Source organism: Seriola lalandi, unplaced genomic scaffold (assembly GCF_002814215.2).
Source record: "Seriola lalandi dorsalis isolate HSWRI2012SDOR001 ecotype SW California unplaced genomic scaffold, Sedor1 jcf7180002054927, whole genome shotgun sequence".
In the NCBI taxonomy this organism is placed as follows: Eukaryota; Metazoa; Chordata; class Actinopteri; order Carangiformes; family Carangidae; genus Seriola; species Seriola lalandi.
In genome coordinates this window covers 1945491-1971438 of record NW_019525479.1, presented here as the reverse complement: position 1 = coordinate 1971438, position 25948 = coordinate 1945491, and the positions used below count along the sequence as shown (strand labels likewise).

General features: G+C 39.1%; 2 protein-coding genes across 2 annotated transcripts in view; both read right to left on the bottom strand.

Moving 5' to 3' along the window:
• hnf4a (hepatocyte nuclear factor 4, alpha) overlaps window positions 1–13696 on the bottom strand; it is a 20085-nt gene extending 6389 nt beyond the window's left edge. Inside the window, exon 1 of the mRNA XM_023392982.2 lies at window positions 12906–13696. Coding sequence (XP_023248750.1) covers window positions 12906–12954 — 49 coding nt within the window. The 5' untranslated portion in view covers window positions 12955–13696. The remainder of the gene's footprint in view (window positions 1–12905) is intronic.
• Window positions 13697–13850: 154 nt separating this feature from the next.
• Window positions 13851–18509, bottom strand: r3hdml (R3H domain containing-like). Its single transcript, XM_023392983.2, has 5 exons — window positions 18168–18509; window positions 17362–17480; window positions 17131–17233; window positions 16333–16448; window positions 13851–15685 (listed from the first exon to the last, which is right to left on the bottom strand). The coding sequence occupies exons 1-5, from the start codon at window positions 18459–18461 to the stop codon at window positions 15553–15555; spliced, it is 765 nt and encodes a 254-aa protein (XP_023248751.2). The 5' UTR covers window positions 18462–18509; the 3' UTR covers window positions 13851–15552.
• Between the last annotated feature and the right edge of the window lie 7439 nt (window positions 18510–25948).

Sequence of the window (25948 nt, the reverse complement as noted above, 5' to 3'; positions counted from 1 at the left end):
CTCCTCCTCCTCCTCCTCCTCCTTCCCTTCTAACACCCCCACACACCTCCACTAACCCCCCCTTCTTTTAGAGCCTAGCTCCACCCAGTAACAAGGTGGCTCCCTGGCCCAGTTGAGTGTGATGGGAACCTATACTGGTGTCAGAGAGGAGGCCAGTAACTGACAGCAGAGCTCGCCTCCTTCTCCTCCTTCCCTCTCGTGCCGCTAACCAGCGGAGAGGTGGAGTGACTTTATGGTTGATGGTTAACCAGCTCCTCCAATGGTGAATCACAGGGTTGTTTTTTTTAGGAAGAGATAGCACAGCTTTGATATCTGCCACCACTTCGTGGTTCTCAGTCAGTAATGAATAAACAATTTCCCCACGAGAGCTGTATCAGGTCAACCCTTTGCCAAATCACTCCTGCACCACTTTAAACCAGTTCATTTTATAGAACACACTTTCTGTAACATGCTGAAATCACATGCACACAAATTACGATATCCATGTTACATTATGAAGCAGCTAAGGACAAACAAAGGTGCAGCTTGGCTTCATGTGTCTGTATGGAGGGAACACAATGCTTTTATTCAAGTACTGTACTGTATAGGTTTTTGTACTTTATTTTTTCATCTCTATTCCACAAGATGTCAGAGTGAAATATTGTACTTTTTACTCCACTACCTTTATCTGACAGCCATGGAGGCATTATTAGACAATGGGCCCCGGGGCGCGGGCAAGTAAAAGGCCCCCTACCCTTTCTGCAAACTGAAACGACTTTGACATTTTGCAGATGAACCAGAAGTCTCAGCTTCTGCTTTTAGCTCAAAACCTGCAGCTGAACGACTCAGTTCACACTGGAGATGAAGACAGGCCGTTTCAGGGGGCCACTATTCTCCATCAGAGCTGCTTGTCCGGTGGTCCAATAGCTTCAGAGATCCCCTCCCCCACACACCTTTCCTGCGTTGAGATTGGTCTGTGTCCGACAATTTCTGTAACTTTCTGCAACCGACAATCGCATATTCAATTGAAGTTGTGATTGGCCAGCTGTGCAGAGGTGAGAGAGCTTCTCACGTGAGCAACATAGTGCATAGAGGTCGTGATACACAGCTATTGACAATGACCATGATATTATGTGAAATACTGATACTGTGTTAATGATACACATATGACAATATGGCGATGAAATGTGTTACAGGCCTAGTTGTTTTTAGTTACAGACTCTCTCTCCACCTCTCTGCAGCATTTTCTATAGATATTGCAACAGGCCTAATCTCGTTATCATGAATTCTTTTGGTAAAGATAATCGTGTAGTTGAAAATCTGAAGTCACGACAGCCCTGCTAGTGCAATACTATGAAGGAGAGAAATCGTGCAGCACTACCATCGGTTTTATAACCTCTTCTTAATATCACCCCTCTCTGTGATGACAGGCCTTTCCCTTGGTCTTTGAGTGTGGCCATTACACACTAAACACACACACTAAATACCACAGCTCACTAAGAAAATATTATAGGAAACCATCAAGGAAGGCCTGACATGCAGGTTATATTTTCTTACAACAGAGCTATTCTACTGTTATTTTTATATTTTATCTAATGATTGTTTCTCAGTATGCTGTGAAGATGTTATATGAAGGAAAAAACACACACACAATCAAGACGTCCTGACGTTTAACTGAGATTTGTGAATTTCCAACAAAAACTGTAAACAGTCACTTCAAACAGAGACTCATTCAGTGATCCATCTATGTTAAATTTAGCTTTAGTTACTTGTTACTTTGCAAATTAAGATTACATTTACTAAACATAATCAGCTTGCAACATATTGTATGATACATAATTATATATTAAGCAACCCAACTGTATATAAAGTAGTTTAACAGTGCGACCAGCTGCCACGTTAAAATGCTGCTTGTATGTTAGTACATCTATAATAATAATATTTTACTTTTGATTCTTAAAGTGCATTTTGAGAACACTAAGACTGTAAATGCAGGGCTTATAACTGAGTATGTATAAACAGTGATACCACCACAGGAGACCCAGCAGTCAGATCATATCAGTCCGTTACATTCAGACTTACTTCCATGTGTAATACGACGGTGCTAAATCTTAGTTAATTCTAGCATAATTAACAGTGGAAAATAACTGTTGCTGAAGCAAAGTGATGCCTTTATGTAAAAGACTTCATTGTTTGTGAAAATGCAAGGTGCACGTGAGGTTGATCCAAGAGCTCAACACAACACAACGCAGCAGCCCCTCAGGGAGACAGCCTCCATGATCCAGGACATATTCAATAATCAGTTCAGAAAAAATCATAACTGCAGAATCTGCAGTAGGAAAGAAAGTTTGTGTTCAACAGTTAAAGTGAAGTTCATGTCTGTAGTTCTTTATCACAAGCACATGTCAAAGGACTCGGAATGAGCATCTCTAAATAAAGACACTTTTAAAATGTGTCGGTGCAAGTAAATGTCCTGCATTCGAAATTTTACTGAAGCACAAAAGTGCAGTTCACTGAAATGTATAAGATGATAAACCATATGTTTTGTTTGAAAAATCTTAGTCCTTATCTTGAGTAAGATTACAGCCACAAATAACAGTGTAAATCTCTAAAACATATGGGATATTAATAACCATCATTATTTATCTACAGAACTGGGCACCTGCAGTACCTGTACTGGGACCTACCTGTCTATGTGTACGAGCCTGGTGGAAAGCATCTTTTAACATGATTGTGTGGTGCAGTAACCTGAACATTGCGAGGAGGAAAACGGTGAACATGGCCTCCAAAATCTTAGGGAAGCTAAAAATTCAGCTATATATATATATATATATATATATATATACGCATGATGGACTCTTCAGGAGCTAAGCTGACAGAAATATTAACAACCCTTCGCATCCACTGTACAGTGAGTTTGAAATTTAAACCTCGGGAAGATGCTGTAGATCACCGAAGCAAAAAGTGTCACATTTGAACTGGGAACAAGATGCTAATATCATTTTTCACGTATAAAATCCAACGGGGATCAAAAAGCAGATGAGGTCTCAGGGTTTTCTCATGTTACTTTTCTAACACACAATCCTGAATCCGATTGTTTTCAAAACTAAATTCTCTGCTTGCGCAAAAGCGGCCGCCTCCTACATGTCACACAGCAAACAGTAGTCTTGTATTTGAAGAGAAAGTGCCAGTACATAACAATAGGTCAACGATCCTGAGTTCAGCCCGGCCTCAGAAGCAGTAAAAACCCCATGTAGGTGAACTTGTTAACCATAACCACTCAAATTATACTGGGAGACTCGTAAAATTATTTTTCTTCCAGCAGAAAACACAGTAACATTCCTGGAGGCTCCTGTGGATGATCCTGAGATGATCTGTTCAGTGATTAAATGTTGACACAAAACCCCCCAAACAGAGAAAGAAATGCAAGTGATCAACCTGTGATTACAGAAACTATTTAAGCTCAACTTTTCTGACTGCCAGGAATGATTACATTTTTAGATGAATTGATCTTTGGCTCTAAATGCTGTGAAGGTCTTTAAGAACCTGATTAACTCAATAGAAACTACGCCCATGATCAAAAAATGATTAGCAGTCTTCTACAGCCTCCTCTCAGTTGATCACTCCTCATCAAACGTGGCTCAGTTGGAGCGTGCTGTTTGGCTTGTGTGTACAGAGGTCATCCATTACAACATTTCTTCATGTTCGATCAGTGCTGCTCTTCTGCAATGCCCTTATTTGCTCAAGAAGTGTGCTGATTATTTCAAAGCAGTTAGCGAATGCTGAGTGGGGAGGGGAGGAGAGGGTGAGGATGGGAGAGTAATTGTGGAGCTATGAATGAGTCACTCACAAGCAAATCTTATCTTCCCCGTCATTAAAGTTCTTTTATTGCTGCTTCCATCTTAAATTTCTGTGAACTTCTCAAGGAACAGTCATATACAGGACTATAAAGTATAATCTGCACGGTTACAGCTTTCTTAATCACGAACTGACAAACTGCTCTGATGTGTTAGATAGGACTGGTTAGCTTGACATTATCCCATAAATTATCTGCATTTTGATGTGGGGGGTTTGTTTTAACATGCTGTACCTACATTCCCACAGTGCACAGGCTGGATTGACACGTGCAGGAGGCTATAAAACACAGAATAAAGTTGCATCTGCACATGTTTATTCTACTGACAAATTTTGAATTTTTATACAGTCACCATTTTCATAATTCAAGACTGCAGACTGCGAAGTTCTGCTAAAGATAAAAGCTTCAGCTCCTGTTGTCGTCTGGAAAAAAATGTTATGTCTAAGGTCTAAGATCTTTCTTAAAAGATTGGTTTGATGTTTATCTGTTTACTTGCCAAGTGTTAAATCAGAGGATAGACGCCATTTTTGTGTCCATGCAGTAATTATGAATCTACAGCCACCTGCTGGTTAGCTTAGCTTAGCATTAAAAAAACAGGAAACAGGGGGAACTAGCCAGGCCGGCTCTGTCCAAAGCTAAACTGACTGGCTGCAAGCTGCGACTTCATGAAGTATTTACTTAAGTGATATTAAGCGTGAGCATTATCCATCATCTTATCAAACTTTCTGCAAGTTACAAGAGAATGTTATATGTATGGCTATGATGACATGATTCATTTGGAGTCGTGTTTGTGTCCATCTGATGAACGCAAATCCAATAGTCACTGTATTTTACCCCTGTTTTTGGTGACTTCCAACACCTGAAGGAAATATGTAGCTATTTAGCTGATAAATGCTCCAGTATTTTCACCAGATAGCCACTAATGTCGCCTGTCTGCTGCTCAGTGCTGAGCAGTTACCGCAGCTGTCCACTGCTGCTGGAAATTAGGGTTGATAAAAAAACATTGTTGAACTATTTAACCAACAATTTGACCACAATACAAGAGCCCTTAGGATTAGGACATGTTTATCATTAAAATGATTAAACACTGGTAAAGTATTTAGCAGCAGGTCATCTGTATAAATGGCGTAGTCAAAACTTAGTCAAAAAAAAACTTTGTACTAAAATAAATAGAAAGAAAGGAGATGGGTTAATGTACAAATGATAATTAGTAAAAATGTACAATTTGTATAATAAGTAAAACCTACAATAATTAAATCTGCATGTCACAACTTTTACTTCAGTCTGTAATCGAGCAGACATAGCCGTCCTTGCTATCATCACCTTGCTTCGTGTGGCCAGACCACTATGGAAAGGCCTATTAACTTTTAGTGTTTTTATATTGTGCAGTGCTTCAATTACATTTGAGTCACAAGTTTGTCATGTGAACGCTGTTTATGACACAATACAAAAAAATCTAATCATATGTTCACTGTATTTGTATAATGTTTGTGATAAGGAGTTGTTCAAGCTTCAACACAGCACTTTGATAATGGCTGCAGCCGACAACAACTGCCTGACATTTAGCTGTAAATACATACTAAATACTGTGGGAGGCTGCCATGCTACAATGTGATGGGCCAGACAGTGCTGTCTTATAATCAGTCACCCAAACTCCTGCCCCGAGGCTAAAAGTCAAAGGATCGCTGAGACCTGATGTAATACTTGTGTGATTCTCCCCTTTGAAACTTCAAACTCCAGTTTGTGAACAAAGTCCTATCTATCTTCTGAATAGGAATCTCCGACCACTGACCAAACTCCATTTGCAACCACTGCCTATTTGTACCTTCTCCTCAATGACTACATTTCATTTCCCCAAGTACGATCTCAAAGGCAAGAGGCAGGGAGGCAACATAGTAAAATGAAAATACAGGAGCCAGCAGCTGGGAGGAAAAGACGATCATGGTGGCCTGGAAGAGTTAATAAGATGTGGAATATACACTGACTGGGGACCTATTTTGTTTCTTTCTCAGAGAGCCACACCACAGTGGAAATGTGAGTGTTTGTGAGGCACATCCAGGAGCGTGTTGATTTTGATAAGAGTAAAACAGAAGGAGACAATGTGCTGGCTGCAGCAGATTTGAGGCCAGCAGAAAAAAGCTGCTGCTCCTCTGCTCCCCTGCAATAGATGGAGGAGATAGGTGAGTAGAGTGTCATGGCAAAGACCTTGTCAACAGATAACTATCTGCAAATAACACAGCTTATGCAAGCGCCTGTGGTTGACCGGGGGAATATCATATTTTCTGTGCCACAGGAATAATGTCATTTATTTTACCATCATTATCTAAAGTGACACAGATTGATTTTTCTGAAGATCAAATCACCATTTTTTTTTGTTATATATATATATATAAAAAAAAATCTCCTATTATTGTTATGCCATCATGATTAGTCTGATGAATTGTATTGAATCCTTTTGCTGCCTCTCATAGTGGAAAACTATTTTTACTCTTACTTTTACTCAGCAAAATAACTTATTTTTCCTTTTTCCTGTCAAATAATAGCTCTTTATGCCTCTACAGGAGCTAATTTGTCCTCACAGGCCTACAAACACACTTAACCAAACCCAGTTCATCCCATGTGGTGAGGCTAGATACATAGTGTTTGAGGATTTGTGCTAAACGGACGAATTTTATCATAGATATGAATCATATTGCCACAAGGATCCTTTAAGAAAAAGGGGAAAATGTACTGTAAAATGTTTTCTTTAAGGTTTTCTCTTCAGCCATATAACCGAATGTTTTTTCACATGTAATTATGTGTTATGAAGATGATTTTGATAAATGAGGGATACGAAAAGGGATTAACTGAAATCAGATCTATTCTGTGAGACAACAGATGACTTGTCATATAATCCTGACCTATGATGACTATTTGGTATCAGGGTAATGATAAACTACCAGTGTCTATTGAGTTGTAATATTACAGGGTGATAAAAAAAAATGTAGGTAAATAAATGAGGACAAGCTGGAAAAGGATCATATAACTATGACTTTTTAGTTTCTCTTAAATTTACTTCTGAGATTGTTTGCTCTGTCTGTGTTTAAAATTTCCTTATTGCAGATGCCATATATTTATCTTTAAGGCTAAACTAACTCTTGAACATGTCTGTGTCGTGTTTCCAGCCGACATTCTAGAGTATTTTGCAGATAAAACCTTTAATCTACAAAAACATGCCTCATCTCATCCAGTCAGACTGAAAAGCAGCCTCCGTACACCAAATAAGTAAACAATTGCATCAATAAACACAAAGACCATTGCAAGATGTAAATCAATCACAGTGTGTGATAAGGGACTGTAATCATTAACTCTGTTTTGCTGAGAATTCATTTTGACTGCTGGCCCAATCACCTCTGTCAGCAGCTCTGCTCTGAGCACGTTTATCTCTCTGATGCTCTATAGGCGCTTCACTCATCAGCCAATCAATGGACGCTTAACTTCCACTGCTTGAACAACAAGGCACTAAACATTCAGGCATTCAATGTGATCTGTGCAAAAACTGAAACCTGATCAGTGCTGTAAAAATATCTTCTATATATATATATACTCTATATAATACTTGTGTCATCTGGTGTTCAGCCTGCTGACGGCATCATGATGCTCCTTAAGATTTTCATTGGACAGTTTCAACACTTTATATCAGGTGTTTTGCCTTGCTGTTCACTCACGGTCTCTCTCTCTACCTGCTGAGGTCACAAAAAAACTGATCAAATCTGATCATTTTCTGATTTGTACATCTACAACACTGCCCCAGGCTTGTGCACTGTGGTGCACAGTAAAATAAAGTAGACAAAGCATGTGTAAAAATACTCTGTTATGAGTAAAAGTCCTGAATTCAAAGTTTTACTTGTGTAAAAATAGATTATATTATTGTAAAAAAGTATTAGTATCAAAATATTGAGTACCAAAGATAAAAGTGCTCAATATCACTTTAGTGCAGCTGATGTTAATGTTGCAGGTAACAGTGGAGCTTTTACTCACTTTATCTACTGCGATGTAGCTTCACCTATGATAATGGCTCATTAATCTGCAAAGAAACTAGTAACTTTAGCCGTGACACAAATGTAGTGGAGTAAAAAGTAGAATATTTCCTTATAGTGGAGTAGAAATATTAAGTAGCATAAAATCAAATGTCAGCAAAAACGTACCTAAAATTATTAAAAGTAAAAGCTCTCATTATGCAGCTTGGTGAAATTTATTGTTGTATTATATATTGTATTTGATCATCAGTACTAATGAATTAACCTTTTAATGTTGTACCTTGTGATGTTATAACTAATTTCAACAACCTTATATATATATATGTATTTTAATCTATAGCAGAGCATCATATTTTATGACAGGTTTTTAAGTGTAAAAACTTTATATGCAAAGCTAACAAGATTAAAAAGTACAATAGTAGTAAAGTAGCATGAAATGGAGATACATAATTGATGTTTCATTTTGTTTAAGTTCTGCACATGAGTAAATGTACTTTGTTCGTTTCCACCACTAAGCAAAGTATAAGCACCTAAAAATTGTACTTAGTTATTTCTACAGTATATATCACTGCTTACTACTGCCATCATGTGGACACGTAGCACAATTCACTGTCCAGCTGCGCAGGCTCACACTACAGTAAATGTTTCCTCCACAAACTCTTGAATCACTGAATTATTCTGTGTCCAAAAACCTTCATCACATCCAACAAATTTAATTGTCAAGATATTGTTGCCTAATATACATGAGTTTGGTTTAGATTTTTGCCCCCGACATTATCCCCTCAATGAAGCAGCTCTTGTAAACAGTCGACATTCAAAGATTTTAAAACACGTTTCAGTTTAAAGACAGAAGCAGCAGTGAAACAGAAACACATACAGAATCTGTGTTGTAATAATTTTCACGTCGGCCCTGCGTTTCGTCGTCAGCTACTTTACCTTCCACAGCTCTGTGGTTTTAGTGCGTGAACAGCAGCTTGTTGTTCACCCTCTACTCTGGAATAATCTACAATCTCTGCCTAATTCTCAAAGTTCACATTCTGTTTCCTTTACCTGGGTTGTTGAAGTGCAGCGTCCCATCCTGGCCATACATCCCCGTGAAGGCCGAGCCCTGACAGTGAGCCGGCCAGCTGAGCGAAGGCCCATGAGCCTCAGCCGCTCTCTCAGGCCCGGCCAGGCTGAGGTGAGAAGCAGGGCCACTGTTACTGGATAGTGCTGTTTGCCGGGGCCACTGGGCCTGCTGTAAGGGCCCACATTACCCAGGGATAATCCCCTAATGCTTGTCACAATGAGATTTGATTGGAGGCTTGAACACCCGGATTAATAGTGTCAAGTGAACAGTGTGTAATACCTATCCTCCAAACAGGACGGCAGCTAACTGGCCTTTCTGTGCAGCACCAGAGAGGCACATTATGGTTGGAAGAATATCATGTTTTATTCCAGTGCAGATTAAGTTTCACTTCATTAGCTGAGTGGTTTGTTCACCATCTTAAAACGTTTTATCCAGCTGCAGTTATTTATAATCTTGATCTTATTTCGATATCCAGATTCTTTCAGAGATCAAGATCATGTTTGTTCATCATTGTTAGTTTGATCAGATCATACGGTGACACTTGATTAGAATGAATTAAAGGAGAGACAACGGCATCTTCCCACAGACACAAACCAAGACTATTTACCTACAGCCAGATGAAACAAATCAGTGTCAGTGTCGGAGGTTACATTCAAAAATCAGTGACATGACAAAAGTGAAGGAAAGGAAACCTCCAACATTTTTGAGGTACTTTATTTCTACTCTGCTCTATTTATGTAACAGCTATAATCTGTAGTTGGTTTGGGTTTACATACAAAACGTTTGATCAATTTACAAAATATGAGTTACTTTTACATTAAAGGTCCCGCATACCCACACATGTTTACAGTTATTGAGTATTGACATTATACAAATGTTATTTAGCCTGCCCTCACTGATGTAAATGGGGTGGACAAAATAATAGAAGCACAAATCCGTATAATGCACTAGAGTTCAACAGCACCACAAACTGCAGCCTCCAACAAAACTGAACATTATAATGTCCATGAATGAGGATTTATTGCAGAACTATTATATTAGACTACATTACTTTTGTGAATGGGTGAATGTGGCATGTATTGTATTGTATAAAAGTGCTTTGAATGGTCCCGAAGACTAGAAAAGTGCGATAAAAGTGCAATCCATTGACAAGCGCGTTAGCACCTTATGATGAAATTCACATATGGATCATTATAACAGAATTGTGTTCATGAAGAGAAGCTACAACTTAGTAATCAATCAATTCAATAATTCTGTGCACAATATGAGAATATATGACTATGAGTTGATTTGATTAACATTGGGGTTTTACAGTGATTGTAGTTGTGTTAACAGTGCTCACAGTCTTTCAATGAAAGGGCACAAGTTCCACTCAAAATTATTTTTACCTGCTCATCTTGGGGCTGTTTCTTCCAAACACTGAATAAAAGCATTAGATCAGGGATCTTCTCATGACAAATCTTTATCATTATATAATATTATATATAACATAATACTTATACCACAAACATTAATCCTCGGTGATGCCTTTGCCAAGATCTTGTTCTGTTTGCGAGTCTTTAGTCATTTTGAACTGTGAACTTAGTCTCTTGCATATAGAGGAACCAGGCCACTCTGCAGCCCGCTGTCAGGTCATTCAGCTTTTGTAGGCAAACAGATATCTGCTGTGGGGCTGTTGAACGGCTGTTGTCATGTTTACATTCACCACGAGACTCTGCCAACAGCAGAGCTGGGGAGTTTGTCCAGGTTGTGACCGTTGAGCAATTAATCCCATGTGTCCAACACGAAGCTACGCGCATCGCATGAGCTGTGAGTTACCTCGCCTACAGGAGGGTTTGTCAGCTTGTCATTACAACTGCAAAACGATTTTAGAGTAGAAAGAACCTGAACAGTGATTTGCAGTTTGTTTGGACAAAGCAGCACAGTATAACCCGATCTAGGCTAAAGAGAAGATTAGAGTAGGCTGCTGCTGAAGAATGTATTTGTAACATAAATGTCCTGGTTTTGGAATATTTCTTCAGCAAATACCGTAAACAAATCCTTTCAGAAAATGTTACTATTGTACTCAAACACAGAGCAACTTGGTAATCCAGCCAGAGGTGAGTCACCTCTCTGGTTTCATGGCGGGTTTTTAGATTGCCAATTAACATTTCCAGGATTTGTGACCAGTGCAATCATCACTGGTTTTGAAAGTCAGAGTTATACTATAATTACCAAAATACCCAACCATTTTCTATCTGGTTATACTGAATATCGTCAAAATAACACGAACAGTCTGGGCAGTCTGGACCAGATGTTCTATATTAAATACCAGAACCAGAACCTTTTGCTGAAGATGCAAATAATTAAAAAAAAACATCTCACAAAGATAAACTCTCATATTCAAAAATGGCTCTTTAACTTCCTTAAACACCTGGTCGCTGTAGATTTTAGCAACTGTTACTCAAACAGGAGAAAAATATGCATTTGTTGGGGACTATTTTCAGCCATGGATGAATACACATTTGGTGAAGTGATTATTTACAGCAGCAGGAACTGACTGACTCAAACTAAACTACTCTGTCCATTGCACCCTAAATGTATTACTGCTATTATCAGAGGTGGCAGTTGTTTAAGGCCTGGTCATAGAGGTTCTGGGAAATGTTGTACAATTATAGAAACCTTCATAAATAAAAGGTCATGACAGGAAGAGCGATAAGTGACCTTGTCAAAAGACATCTCCTTTATGATGGTGGTGAAAATGCTTTTCAGGCTGCAGGAGATATTATTGTTGCAATACTACGGGTGGCCGCTGGTACAAATCAGCAGCAAGTGCACCGAGCTTCTAAAACCACATATTTATTATTTATTTCTTAATCTAATTTTATAATGTAAAGTCTTCCAGAGTTCCAAGTTCATGTTACACATCACTGTTACTGTCTGATCACAAGATGACACTTTCCTTTTTTTAGGAGTAATTGTATTGAATTGATGCAGTAGAGTGAAAAGAAATGTGGAAAGCAGGTGTAGGAAAAAAAAGTAATTCAGACAAAGAGTTGAAAGACATCACTGAGTCCCATCACTCTCTGGGGCTTCCAGTAAATCTTTAGCTCAACAGGTTAATGTGAATCTTGCAGCAGCATCTGTTCAGGAGCGCATCAGCTGTTGAGCCACATTTTTCCCACTTTCAATCATTTTTTTCTCATAGGTCCAGAGTTTTGTGAAAATGGATTTGCATCTCCACATCCCATTGAGACATGCAAATCATTCAATGAAAGAGCACCGGAGTAAAAACAAAACCCCCGCCAACTGCTGTGGCTGTGTGAGAGGTAGCACAGAGAGGCCTTTGCTTTCACTGCACACAGTCTGCAGCAGCGATATGAAGAGAGATGGATGGAGATTTGTGTGATCTTAAAGAATTCAAACCCACAACTGTGTTTGTGTTTGTACAGCATCACAGACTGTAGTCATAAAAAAAATATCAAGCTTTGTCCAAGTTTCACCTTAGCTTTAATAATTCAGGCGTTTTACAGTTACTTTAACTCCACAAAGGTCCAAAATAAAAACACATCTGACTTCCTCCAGTACCACAGCTTCTCACGACTGCTGCATCTATCGGCTGCAACAACAACATTGTGCTTAAATCATTTAGAATTATCCCGTAAAACCTTCCACGCTCGTTGTACTCATACTGCTCTGACATCTCAAAACCATCATCACCATCAGGCCCAGCTCCCATGGCCTTTTTTTTTTAACAACCTCCATATCTCTGACACACCTCCTGGATTACAGCCGTGTGAAAACGCCAGACACAAATGGCGATGATATTTTCCCACTCTGAATCAGATGTGATCCAGCAGAGCTCAGGAGCCGCACGGCTTGTTGCACAAGCCACCGCCGAAAAATAAAAGAAAAAGCGGGCAGCTGCCACACTCAACCTTTTTTCTTTTTCTCACTGAAACCACCGAGCAAAGTTGATAAAAAGAAAAAAGTGTGTACTCACCAAATGGAAGTTCCATACTTGAACTGACTTGTGTGTTTACATTGACCATGTCGTCCTCTGCCTCCTCTCAAGCATGTGTTTTAAATCCACTTTTTCCTCCCTCACCATAAGGTGTAAAATGTGGAAGTTTGGCGCAGGGTGCTGTAGTGAGAGAAGGGTGTTGTTGGTGCAAGGTAAGGCCGGTGTTGCTGCTGTTATCTTATTGATTTTCCTAATCTGGGCAAATGTGGGTGGGGAGGTTAAACAGTAACCAGGCTCGTATGGACACCAATCTATATAGCAGCTGTAACTATGGCAACATGATGATAGAAACTCAAATAGACATAAAGTTATTATGTGTTTTTCCCTCTTTCTCATCACCAAACAGTCGTTTTCTCCAGACGCAGATTAGGAGTGAATAAGAAGCGTTTATACAAAAAAGGAGAGAGAAAGACAAGAGGGTGGGGAGAGATATAAAAGACAGAGAGGAGTGGAGAATGTACTGAGGGTGGCAGCTAACAAACTGTGTATGACTAGTGACGTCATCACTTTTGTTTTGACTGAGGGGAAAAAGTCGCTTACAGCTTCAGCTGTCAGACACACATTTAAAACATTACGTCCACAGTCTCCCGGCAGAAACAGAAATCATGCTTTAATTCAAGAAGACAATTTTGTGCTCCAGTGTGAAAGAGACCAGCTGCTGGCAAACAGGCTTTTAAAATGTTACTTATTGTTCTAATTATTCTCAAAAATAATGACGGTTAAACATGATTTACTTGGATCACTCAGTTGATATTGAGACTAATAGTCAGGATTTATCAACAGCATGTAATTTATAGCTTTTGTAAGTTTTGCTATTGCTACATAGCCAACATTAGCATTAATAGCTGTTTCCTTATACCAGTCTAGAAAAAAACTTCATGTCTTTATTCTCCTAGAGCTGTGTCCAGCAGTGCAAAGCAACCCTTTTGTTTTGCTTCTATTTCTATCACTTCTGTTATTGTCCTGAAGTTAGCATGCTAACAAGACTTTCTCATCTCTTGCCGATAGAGTCACTGTGGCGTCCAGTCTGCCGTGTAGCACCGCTTAGAGGATGTAAACACAGGCTGAAGCCTTTAGCAAGACTGATAAATAAACAGCTGTTAATGCTAACGCTAGCAAAACTTACAAATAGCTCCTTTAAAGGAACAGTTTGATATTTTGGGAAGTATGTTTGTATGTTTTCTTGCCATGAGTTAGGTTAGAAGATCAACACCACTCAAGTCTTGATTGTAAATGCCATTTTCTTCTAATATTAAAAGTTAGAGATTTGAGGCTAAAGCCCGCAGCCACTTATCGTAGCTTAGCATAAAGAGTGGAGACAAAGGGGAGACAACTCTCCTTGCTCAGTCTGAAGGAAACAAAATGGACCTACTAGCAGCTCTGAAGCTCACTCACTTTAACATGTTTCTACTTGTTTGTTGGATCTTTACAAAAACCATAGAAAAACCGAGAAGTTGAGGAGATTATTTCTTGGCCGGAAACCTCACTGTGACGACAAAACTTCAAGATAAAGCCACTAAATGATGTTTTAACAAATCAGTTTTTGTACAAGCTAAACAAATGAGCTATAGTGTGTTAATGAGTGAGATCCAGAGGTGATGGTGGAAGGATTTTTGCCAGAGACAAGCAAGAAGAGTGAGCAAAACATTTCTCTCACCCAAAAATCCAGTCACTGTCAACATCTGTATAAAGAGCTGCTTAACAAATGGATGTTACAGTCTTGTTTGTGAGGAACTTTCTTTGTTTGCTGGGCGGAAATTATTTCCATATCACATATTTTACGTTTGCTGTTAAGTGACTATGGTGTGTTGGTCCCGACAAATTTGTCAGGAGGCGCAGCTGATTCCCTCATATTTTAGACCATAAAATCTGCATTAGTCTCCCGTTTTATGGCAGGGCAAGTCTCTTAGGGGGTAAATGGAGAGGTGTAATGAGGTGAAATGCAGTACAGAAAATTTCCTGCAGCAGCAGAGAATAAACACAAGTAGTGAACAGCAAATTATTTGCAGGGATATACAGTGTCATCAGTAATTTATAACTTAATTAACGTTCAGTCAGGCAAAAAGACAACCGTGAATCAAACACATTCTGGTTTACTGCAGGAATTAATTGACAGTTTTTCACAGTGAGCAATGAAAAATATTTTATTAATCAGGTTAGAAAACAGAATCAATAACATCCAAGGTTACAGTAAGTTTAATCTGTTCAACAAAAGTGCTTCATTTTTGGTCAATGCCTAAAAAATCCTTCAAACCAATAAATTCATCAAAAACAGTGCAAAAACTCTGATGTGTTCATGAAGTATAAAAATAAGAAACATATTTTCACCCAATACAAGAAAATCACCTCTTTTGTTTTCAATATTATTTTGTCAGTGATGCGGATGATCAACAGCAATGAAAATATAAACTTTCATTCAAACTGTATCAGTACATCAACTCAACTGTGTGTGTGAAACATTCATTAATAAAGATTTACTTTGAACATAGTGGTAACTGGACAGCTGCATCACTTTCTGTTTCTGTTGTGCAGCCATTGCATTAAAGCTGGACTTCACATGGACTATTATGACTTTGAATTTTTTTTTCTTTCTTCCATTAAAACACATTTAAAACACAGCGTTGTGCTAATATCTTAAAAGTCTTCTGGTTCTTGTGTTTGGTGAGCACTGGTTTCTCCAGCAGGAGCCGCCGTAACTGGACGGACAGAGAGAACAAGGCCTCCCGGTCTTATAGGGAGCTTCTCCCACCCAGTTTCCTCTGAAACACAAATGAATATTGTGTTATGCATTTCTTTTTTTTCTTTTTTACATGTTCAGGTCTTAATCTTTATCAATGGATCATAAATCATATATGGTAACAACTATAGCTGTCAGTTAAATGCAGTGGAATGAAAAGTAAAATTAGTACCTTACAACTGTAATTAAGTAAAGTACTTAAGTAAGGGGTTGATGTAGTAATATACCAATGTATAAATGTTATTCATTACGAAGGCTGGATATTTCAGAGTGTTAATATTATCAGTGTTCGGGGGAAAACGAGTTAAATGTAAGAGGATTATGTAATTAGTTACTGAGAAAAATGTAATTAAATTACAGTTAATAATGAAAATGTTACATCTGAATATATAATTTTCAGTAAGAATATAACATTCATTCTGTCGCTTTGCATCTTTAGTCTTTACTCCCACCACTGACTATATGTAATACTTAATTGTTAGTATATTTGGTTGATTATTCTGGGAACTAAAACAACTAAACTGAATTTAAATGGCAGTATCATCACACTGCTGCTGTATAGGTTCTTAACTCTTTAATATGTGTGAGACAGATCAGGAAACCCTGGTGTGTGTGTGTGTGTGTGTGTGTGTGTGTGTGTATCTCCTGATGAAATGAAGGTCTTCTTACTTTATAGAGTAGTTGCAGACGAGCAGCGTTACCTCCCTCCATGTGCTCCCAAACACGTACATGTTGGAGCACTTCCTGACGGCACATCCCACTCTGCTGGTGCTCGCCCAAACCATCTAACAGGAACCACAAAACACACTGTGATGCTCACATCCACAGACTGAAACCTTTCCACATCTGTCCACATTCAAAGAGAAGAGACGCATTTCAAAACTCGACTGACATCATCGATGTTTGAGATTTGCTAGACATAATCTGTAAGGGACTGTATGAAAAGGAGGCCTGGAAAAAACATGCCTTTTCCCAGTGTCATTAATATTTTCTTTGAATCCTTATCAAAGTGACAAATAATCAAGCCACTATTTTTTAAGAGCTGTTAAATAAGTGATTTAAGAAAGTAATTTAATCAAGAAATTTTTGTTTAATATGATTTGAATATAAATCTGGTATGAGAAAAAAATAAAATAATACATAACCTCCCTCTTTTTATAACCCCCCCTTCCCCTTCCTGATAATTTTCATACAGTCCCTAAATATAATTATCACAAAATGAGGCGACTCTTTCATGTAGTGCTCCCTTTTTTAATAATATCTTTTGTGGAAAACAAACACTGACAGTTCAGTGCAGAAGGGAACTCCTCAACTCCTCTGTCCATTTATATAAACATAACTGTCATGACAGAAGGTTTATTTAGTCCTTGTTGTCATTACATCGCTTCATACTGTAGCTACAGCATCACAAAATGAACACATCCATCCTCATTGCTCAGTTCAAAAAAGAAACTCTGCCTGCTGCACCTGAGTATAGTGAGAGCAAACAGATCCACTGCATCTGTTGGGGTAAGAGAAACGGTGCCTCTCATCATACCAGGACCTGAGAAGATCAGTGATGGACTGGTACCTGTCCCAGAAAACACACAGTCAATCATTCATATTAGCATCATAATGTCTCACAAGATCCATCACTTGGAAATGTATTAAGACGTTTCAAGACCAAGAGCTGATTCTGAGTGTGGATCTCTGCTCTACCTTCCTGAAGTGATTGACAGGTTTTGGCCCATATATTTCATGGCTTGTGTCGGACCATGATCCCAAATGCATAGTGAAGCCCAGGAGTCAGCTGAGTTAGCCAATCCTTCATCCCAGAGCTGTAGAGATGAGAGGAGGAGAGAACAGGACACTTTGTTCATTTTATTCTGCTCAGAAAGAAAACAACAAAAAGCAATTCCTCTCTTTGCCTAAAAATAAGACTAACGTCAAAACATTTTCATATGGCAGCTCCCTGCTGACTTTTAAGATTTCTGTCCTGCAGAATAAGCAAAGACATGTTGTTGAGTATAGTATTAAGGTAACTTCTCTGTCCATTTGTTTGGCTGCAGAATATCTTATAAGCATTTGTGGGATCAGGTAAAGTTTCAGTTTTGTTACTTTTTCCACTCAAAACTGTAATGATTGTAATGAATTATTTTTTCCTTCTGAGTCTCTGAGACTCCAAACAGGATTACAGTGACATTTTCTGACATGTTCATCAGTAATAATAAGCATTTCTCATAAAATTAGGAATAATCATGAGGTACCAAGGTGTTAACCAGTGTTAAGTTTGTTCTTTGAGCTGTTAAAATGGGCTCTTCTTGTCGCCAAACATGTGGTGTCTGATGTTGATTTTTTTTTCTGAAATGCCTTTGTAAGATATTTTTACCTCACCTTTATAATCTGTGAACATCTTCTAGTGGGTGTTCTGCACTTTTTTGCATTTGAAGATAATAAACTAAAAACCAAAAGCCTCAACTTCATCGTGTCCCTGCTCTAATTCACCCCCTCCACTGTTTCCTCACCATGTACTCCATATTAGCTGCAGGGGGGATGACCTGAGAGCGGACTCGGTTGTGGTAATTCAGCAGGGCGTTAATCTCTCGAGATGAAATGGCCCTCTTACGTCTGCTGCGAGACACACCGGCAGCTCCAGTGAGCATCCTGACGTCAGCCTGTGTCTCAGCTCCAGCTCTGGACGCGTTGAGCAGCTCTGTGGAGCTCGACAGCACAGCAGCGGCAGCGGCAGCAGTGGCTCCCATGTGAGGCATCATCCACAGGGTGGCGGCAAACAGGAGCTGAACACAAGCAGCACCCATCTGAGCTCTGTGGAGGAGGAGGCAGCTGCACCACGTCCCTGCAAAACTCTGAGGAGGAGACAAGTTTTCATCGTGATCAGATTCTCAAAGAAAATCAATGAAAGATGCTCAAAGAGGCTGAGGGAGGTGGTGGATAAATACATACATTATGAAAAATGTCAAAGCAGGTGGTTCATTAATTTAGATTGTTAATTAACTTGATGTGATCCATTAAGGAAAGAATGAAAAATCTTAAAATATGCATCAATGAGGCTGAATTTATTCCATTTTACATGTCAGTCAAGTCACATAGCAACAGATGGGACAATATAATTAAAGCGATTCATTTTTCTTATGTGAAATTTCAAAATGTGTTTGATGTAACGAAGCAAAAAACTACCTGAAAAATACACCTACCAGCAACTAAGTAGATGTATTGTGTTACTGATAATTCTTCACTTTGCTGTGGACTTACTTTTAGTAATTGTCCACAGCTTTTACTACAATGTAAACAAACTCAATTTCAGAAGTTATATTAATTTAAATATTTCTGCAAAACTCCCCTAAATGAATAAATAATTAAAAAATATCTTACCATATGCATTCACAATTTACTAAAAAAAATCACTGAGCATATGCAGTTAATTAATCAGAAATATCTGGTAAATAAATAATAAATCATCAGCAAACACATATGTCACATTAAAGTAGAAAAACAGCTGCGTCTCGTACCTTCATCAGTGGATCCTTTCACAGAGGCAGACGAGCAGCAGAGAAGCAGAGGAGACTCTTGGCTACAGCACGAGCCTTTGCAAACAAGCTGGTGTGTCATGTGTGTCAGGGAGTTTTAACTGGGCCAAGAAGGTTTCTGACGCACAAAAACCCGCCTGTATGCTCCTTCTCTTCCCTTCCTAAACTTTCGGTCTGTCTCTTTATTTCTCCCAGAGAAAATCACAAACGCAGGAAATTGCCTTTCGTCACAGACATTGCAATCATGAACCCCTAACCCATTATAATGTAGTTGTGCACAAATATATACATTTCAAGTGGTTGTACAGCACTTTCAACAATTATAACTTCTATATGAAGACTTATTTTATATAATTACAGCTGTGTTATACTGTCATTCATTATCTGTCTTTATACCAGTATCCAGTTATGGATGCTTCGCTGTTGTTGACAACTACATCAACATCAAACACTTAAAATGACTGTATAGCTTCTAACAACTATCATGTGTTATATACCCGAATGCATATGAATGATAAATAGAGGAGTTAAAATAAAATGCTACCCACTTTCTCTCTTTTAGACACTCTAATATTTGATTTTTTTTTATTTGAGAGCTTGAGTCTGCCTTACAAGAGTCTGCTACAGTAGTAATAGAGCACATGTTTTGGCTGCCCCATGACCTCCCTCAGTTGTTTCAATAAAACACAATGAAATGTTTAAATAAGCTCGCCCTGGGGAAGGACGGAGCGATGTGCTGAAGAATGCATATTAAACAAAAAGGGAGAAAAGTGGCTGCAGAGTCAGCATTCATCTCCAGCTGTTATTGGTTTCTGGAAGGGCCCCAGACCCTCTTCCATGTAGTATAACAAGAGACTGAGGACACTGCCAAGATACACTGCACCACCTGGCTCTGCAGCGACTGGGGTCGAAGAGATCACTGAGACCAGGACTCAAACACAGAGGAACAACTGGAACATGAAATTAAAATTAGGACACAAGATCAAATGAAATGTAATGGTATTATGGAATTATTTTTAGTTTCCATAATGTGATTGGCACCTTTTGAAAACCCACTGCAATCATTTAGTCATGCCGCTGCCCTGAAATTATATGTTCTTAGCCAAAAAAAATGCCCACCCACCTAAACGCCCACTATGTGCAAGATAATTGAAAATGTCATGGACTGTGAGAAATCTGAATTTATGAAAGGTTCTGCGTGAACAGAATGAAATGACCTCTTTAACTTTGGCACTCACAGTGGATGGGGAACCTGGTCCATGTCAGTTTAGCCCAGTTACAACCTCCAGTACCAGTCAAATTCTCAGTGATAAAGTAAGTAAAATGTAAGTCACTCACATTCCTCTCTGTCATCTTGACACATTACCAGATCATAAAGCTGCTTCAGGAAGAAAAAACAACAGCATAAACTAGAAGGGCACCGAGCGAACGCAAACCTCCGTCAAGGACAATGTCAAACAACATCCATCAGATTTCAGAGAAAAAAATTCATATTCATAGTCAATGATCCAGAACTGTCTCTAAATGTAATGGGGACTTCCCTGGCCCATGCCCCATCCACGCACCCAGTTTGGTGCAAATTGGTTCAGTACTTTTTAAATAAACAAGTAAAAAGACACTGACAGTAAAAAAAAAAAAAACAGAATTTCTGACAGTAGAGACCGGCCATATTGTGTAGGTTTTGTGGGAATAGCAAATAAGTAAACTTGAAAAAAACAACAACTGCCCAGTCCAATAAGTCTTATGAGAGTTCAAACTGCACAATGGCGGTCAGAAAGAAATATCCGGGGCACTCCGATTATAGATATGAAACTAAAAATCCTTTATTAATATATGGATAGGCCAACGAAATGTGTTGGAGTCAGAAAACCAAGAGCTCTTTGTCCATGTGCAGGTGTGTGTTAGATGTTTGCACCTATGACTAGTACTACTACCTGGGTCGGGTTAATAGTGTGAATGTGTCCTTATCTGGGGTCTGTGTGGAAGAATCAAGCTGGTCAGGTGTCTTCTGTCTGTCTTCCACGTTCGTCCACAATCACACGGGCTAGGATCCCCATCACAGAGTCCTCACAGATTTTATCTGGTAAACAAAAGACAATCTACACAAATAGTGGACAATGATAAGTTACTCTGTACTCTACATCTTATAATGTACAGTATAACCAATAAGTAAGGTTAGACTTCAATTAACATGAAATTAATTACTCCTTATCTTGACCTCCTTTGGTATTTTAACATAAAAAAATTAGGTATTTATCATTAATTACCTTAGATCACGATATAAAGTACTTTTTAAAACGTATCACTTTTTACTGTTTTTAAACATCAATTATATACATCACATTTTGAAATGTTCCTTATAAACATGAATATGAATGAAATTATCACTATTAACCTTCCAACATACAACTTCAACACCAATGTAGCTGCTCTACAAACAGCTACGAGCTGTTCCACTAATCAAACCAGCAATTGGCGCTACGCTATCACCATGACAACCTTCTAACCGAAGCCAACGGTTAGCGGTTAGCCTCGATTAGCGTTAGCTATTGGCACTCGCGATTAGCGTTAGCGATCTTTTGAGAACATTACAACGATACAAAACGCACCAAAGTACAGTACAAACATTAGACAGCAATCCCATAACTCCATTTTATGTAAAGTATCTGAACTTGAACAGCAGGTACAGTGTATTATCGCTCCTCACGGTGGTTAGCAACAGACTAGCATAGAATGTGTGCTTCAACTCACTGGGATTCCAGCAATAAAAACTCAACTGAAGCGGTCTCCCTCAAGTTCACTGTCAGGCTGCTAATAAAAGAACAGCTTTTTAGCCTTGACTTATGGAAATATTGAAGGTTGTACAATTATTCTGTGGTGTTTCCTACCAAGAATAGTTTGGCTGATCTGCAGCACGTTCTCAAGACGTTTCAGGAGGAGGCCACAAGGGAAAGTGTGGGGGTGATGAGAAACAGAAACATAGCGCTACCTACACAAGGTGTGCAGAGTGTATTGTGCTCCCACAGGAAACAACCACACTCCTAAACGACATATAAGGTTTTAGTATCCCTGTGTTTCATATGGGTTACACTGACACATCTGGGCAGATTCCATTTGTTATCTATCCTCCAGTTCCTCCAGTTCTCCTATTGACACCCGTGAAATTTTTCTGTATGTGTGCCAGAATTTGTCCAGATGTGGAGGTAGCATCTGAAAATCATGCAGTATATGGGCCAGATTTGGGCTATGAAATGGGGCATACACTGGGCCAGAAGAAAACAAGGCCAATTCAGTTGGACAGTTCAGTTCAGTTCAGTTGGACCAAAACGGAGGACCAACCAAATGATATAGAGAGAGTCACCACCAGTCACAACTACATTACATAAGTAAAAAACAATGTAATTCACATCAGGGTGTCTGGACTAAATCATCCAGTTGGTTACTGCTCCTCTTAAATATAGGAAAAAAAGATGGAATCAACCTTAATGCACTCAGTCTCTGCGTGTCACCTGGTCAGGTAAACCCTCTGAAGTGAGCCCTTCAAAGGTTCACAGCATACTTCCACACAGGTTCAGCAGAGTGCTGTCAGACTTTGTGACTTTGTGTGTAAAATGCACAGAGGGATCCATCAAAGAGGCTGCTGGGGCCTTTGGCATACAGAAGGTCAACCACACTCAAGGTTCAGTTAAAACCCAGGGTCGCATCTTCTTGTTGATCTTTCAGTTTGACCAGTTTGCTTTTCCACTCACCTGAAGCACCACCTCACTGAATACAACTGACCATAAATATAAAGTACTTCTTAATTCTGTCTCATTTTTTATTATCTAGGGTCACATGTTCATTTTTATTATGAATTTTTAACAAATGTTTGATGGAGTCAAACTGTCATCTTTAGAGTTGAATCTATTGTGCTGACTGGATGATGAGTTTGAGCATCACTTTCCGTGCTGAAAATGAAGCCTTGTACTCGCAAAATCCAATGTTTAAATTTGGCAATGCCCACATGTGTGTCAATTCTGTCACATAGTTAATATTTCTATCATCGCACATCAAAGAGGGGAGAAATGTTGAGCAGCAATATAGAACAGATCCATCTAACTGCTGAAGGTGTAACAGACAGACCAAGAGACAGTGGAGCGAGTGCAGCTTGTTTTTAAACATTTTTGGGAGAATTCCTGCTGAATAATATAAAATTTTGAAGAAGAGTAGAAGGTGAAAGTGGAAATGTGACTGTTGTGCGCAGAATTGAATGGGTTGAAAAGACAGAAGATTTAACTTTGGTATAAACTTTCAACCAAGCTCTCATCCAGTAATAACAGTAAAGTCTGTGTGGTTGGACCATTTGGTTTCATGACCTTCTCTGGGTTCTGGGTAAAAGTCATCAGGTTGCAAAATGCATATGCCATGACAAAATCATTGCTAAATTTCTATAATTTAGTTTCCCATTCTACAGTATTGAAACCACTGAAACACAAAGCAGTCTCCAGGTGGTACTGTGGTTGTCTCTGCAGGACTGAGTCTTAAACATTCAGGAAATCTGAGCAGGGTTCATCTGAAATGGGTCAAAACCAGAGAGAGGATGATTCTCTGGCTGGACCAGACCAGACGGTTTTCCCACAGACCCTCCCTCACCCCCTGCAGCATGACATCATCTGTCTGGTCTGAGGCACTGCAGGGCGCTTGCACACAAAAGCTCCCTGTGACCTTGTCGTGACTGAAAGGTGATGAGGAGAACTCAGTGGCCTCATGACGAACATAAAACAAACCTTGCGTCAACTATATTTGAGGTCCCTGAGCCACAGCTTTTCAGGTGTCATCCGAGTCTTTCAGCTTTGTCTGAGGAGCAGCACAGGAGCTGGTTCCTCTCACAGGGAGAGATGTTTGTGGTTTCAGAGAAACACATACGCCTGTATTACAACCGTCTGATCAGAAGCCAGTGGTTTGGAATAATCTATAAAAACTTTCTATAAAAAATTTATCCCAGACAAATTGAAGCAGCTACATTAAAGTTATTTTAATCCATATGTTTAAACAAACTCCCCTCAACTCTACATAGCGTTTTAGCATTTTAGCATTGTTATTTTGGTTTTCCAGCAATTCACTGCTTTGATTCACTCTCACCGCTCTCGTCAGCCTTTTCCAGCAGCAGCAGGCAGATGTTTGCGAACAAGCTCTGATAAACCCACTGTACACTGCCGACCCAGCACCAAATGGCAGACGGACACAGTTAGCAACTAGCTGGTGAAGAAAGTGAAGCATTTAGCAGCTAAAGAGGAAGTTATTTCCCTCAGGAGTTGATGGAGCCCAAAAACAGCGCTAATAAGACAGAGAATATTGGATTTACATTCATCAGGTGGACTCAAACACAAGTCCAAATGAAGGATAATGTTGCTCCATTTCTGCTGGATGGCAAGTTCACAATAAGAACTCTATAATACAACAATGTCATGTTTAAAGGTTGTTGCGCTGCCACCAAGTGGCCAAACAAAAATATCTAAGGCAGGTTTATAATGTGTTGCTATAAAACCTGTGAAAATGCATTCATTTAATTATGTTTCCTCGTGATTTCCCTGAAATCATTTCCCGAGAAGAACAAACAGCTTTTTCAGCAGGAAACAAATCAAAAGCACTGATCACTCAGTCACTGACAGAATACTGAAAATACAACAGACACATTTCTCTGCAGTGTCAGCACGCAGGCGGACAGTAAAACAGCACAGTCAATGAGCAGCATCTCCTCCAGAGTGTTTCAGAGCGAAGCCAAGCAGAGTTTGTTTTAATAATTCACGGTGACATTTTCCATTCTGCACTGGAAAGCCTCAGCCTTTTTGATAAACCAGCCAAGATGTCTGCAGGAGACTTTTTCATGCCGTTTCTCATGTTTGCTTGAGATTCTTATACTGAAACAGGGTTTCATCAGTGTTTGCATTTAGCATGTTCACATGGGGATATCTAGAGACTAGCGGCAACAATTTAATTCACCTCAAATGTTTTGTCTTGTATTAAGACGTTTTTTAATCTAACCTCAGTCCCTTTAAATCAACTCTTTTGGTGAGATGTCTGAACCGTAATATGTAACCGTTTAACTTAGATGCATTTCGCCTGTTGCCAGAGTTTGTAGTCTGGCATTGATGCTTGAAGAACAATCAGCCAAACACCAGGCATGCCTGGAAAATTGCTTTTCTTGTTTGCCAAGTCAGAGTGCATCAAGGACAAACTTTGTCCTGCATTCAGATGCTATAAGAGGAGATTTACAATCCTCCAGTACAACTATAATGACTCAGCAAGAGCTGCAGTCAACTTTACCATCATAAGCACAAGCATAGACAAACAGAAATTCACAACAAATGATTTACATTGAAGAAAACAATCACAAGTGTTGTTCAGTAGTATGGGTGTATTGTTTTCTTTTTTTCTTTAGCTGATTCCATTTGTAAGGGACAAATTTTAAAGGTTTTTCCAGGCATGATAATGATTGTATTTAGATGTCACCAGAAAGCAGAAGTAGTTTGACTGTTTTTTCCAGTAGAGACTTCTTAATGTAGGTAATTACCCCCCTTGCTTTGGTCCCATCCAGACCCAAATACATGTGGAAATTTGTCAGAATCAAATTTCTCATATGAGGTCAAATAAAGTTTGCGTGATCTTGATACAAGATGCAATTCTGGGTGAGGAATTTATCACCTAAGAAAAAGTACTGTGCAATGTGGTACACAGAGTAAAGAGGCTTTAGGGTGGATGAGGTGGCATGCACATAT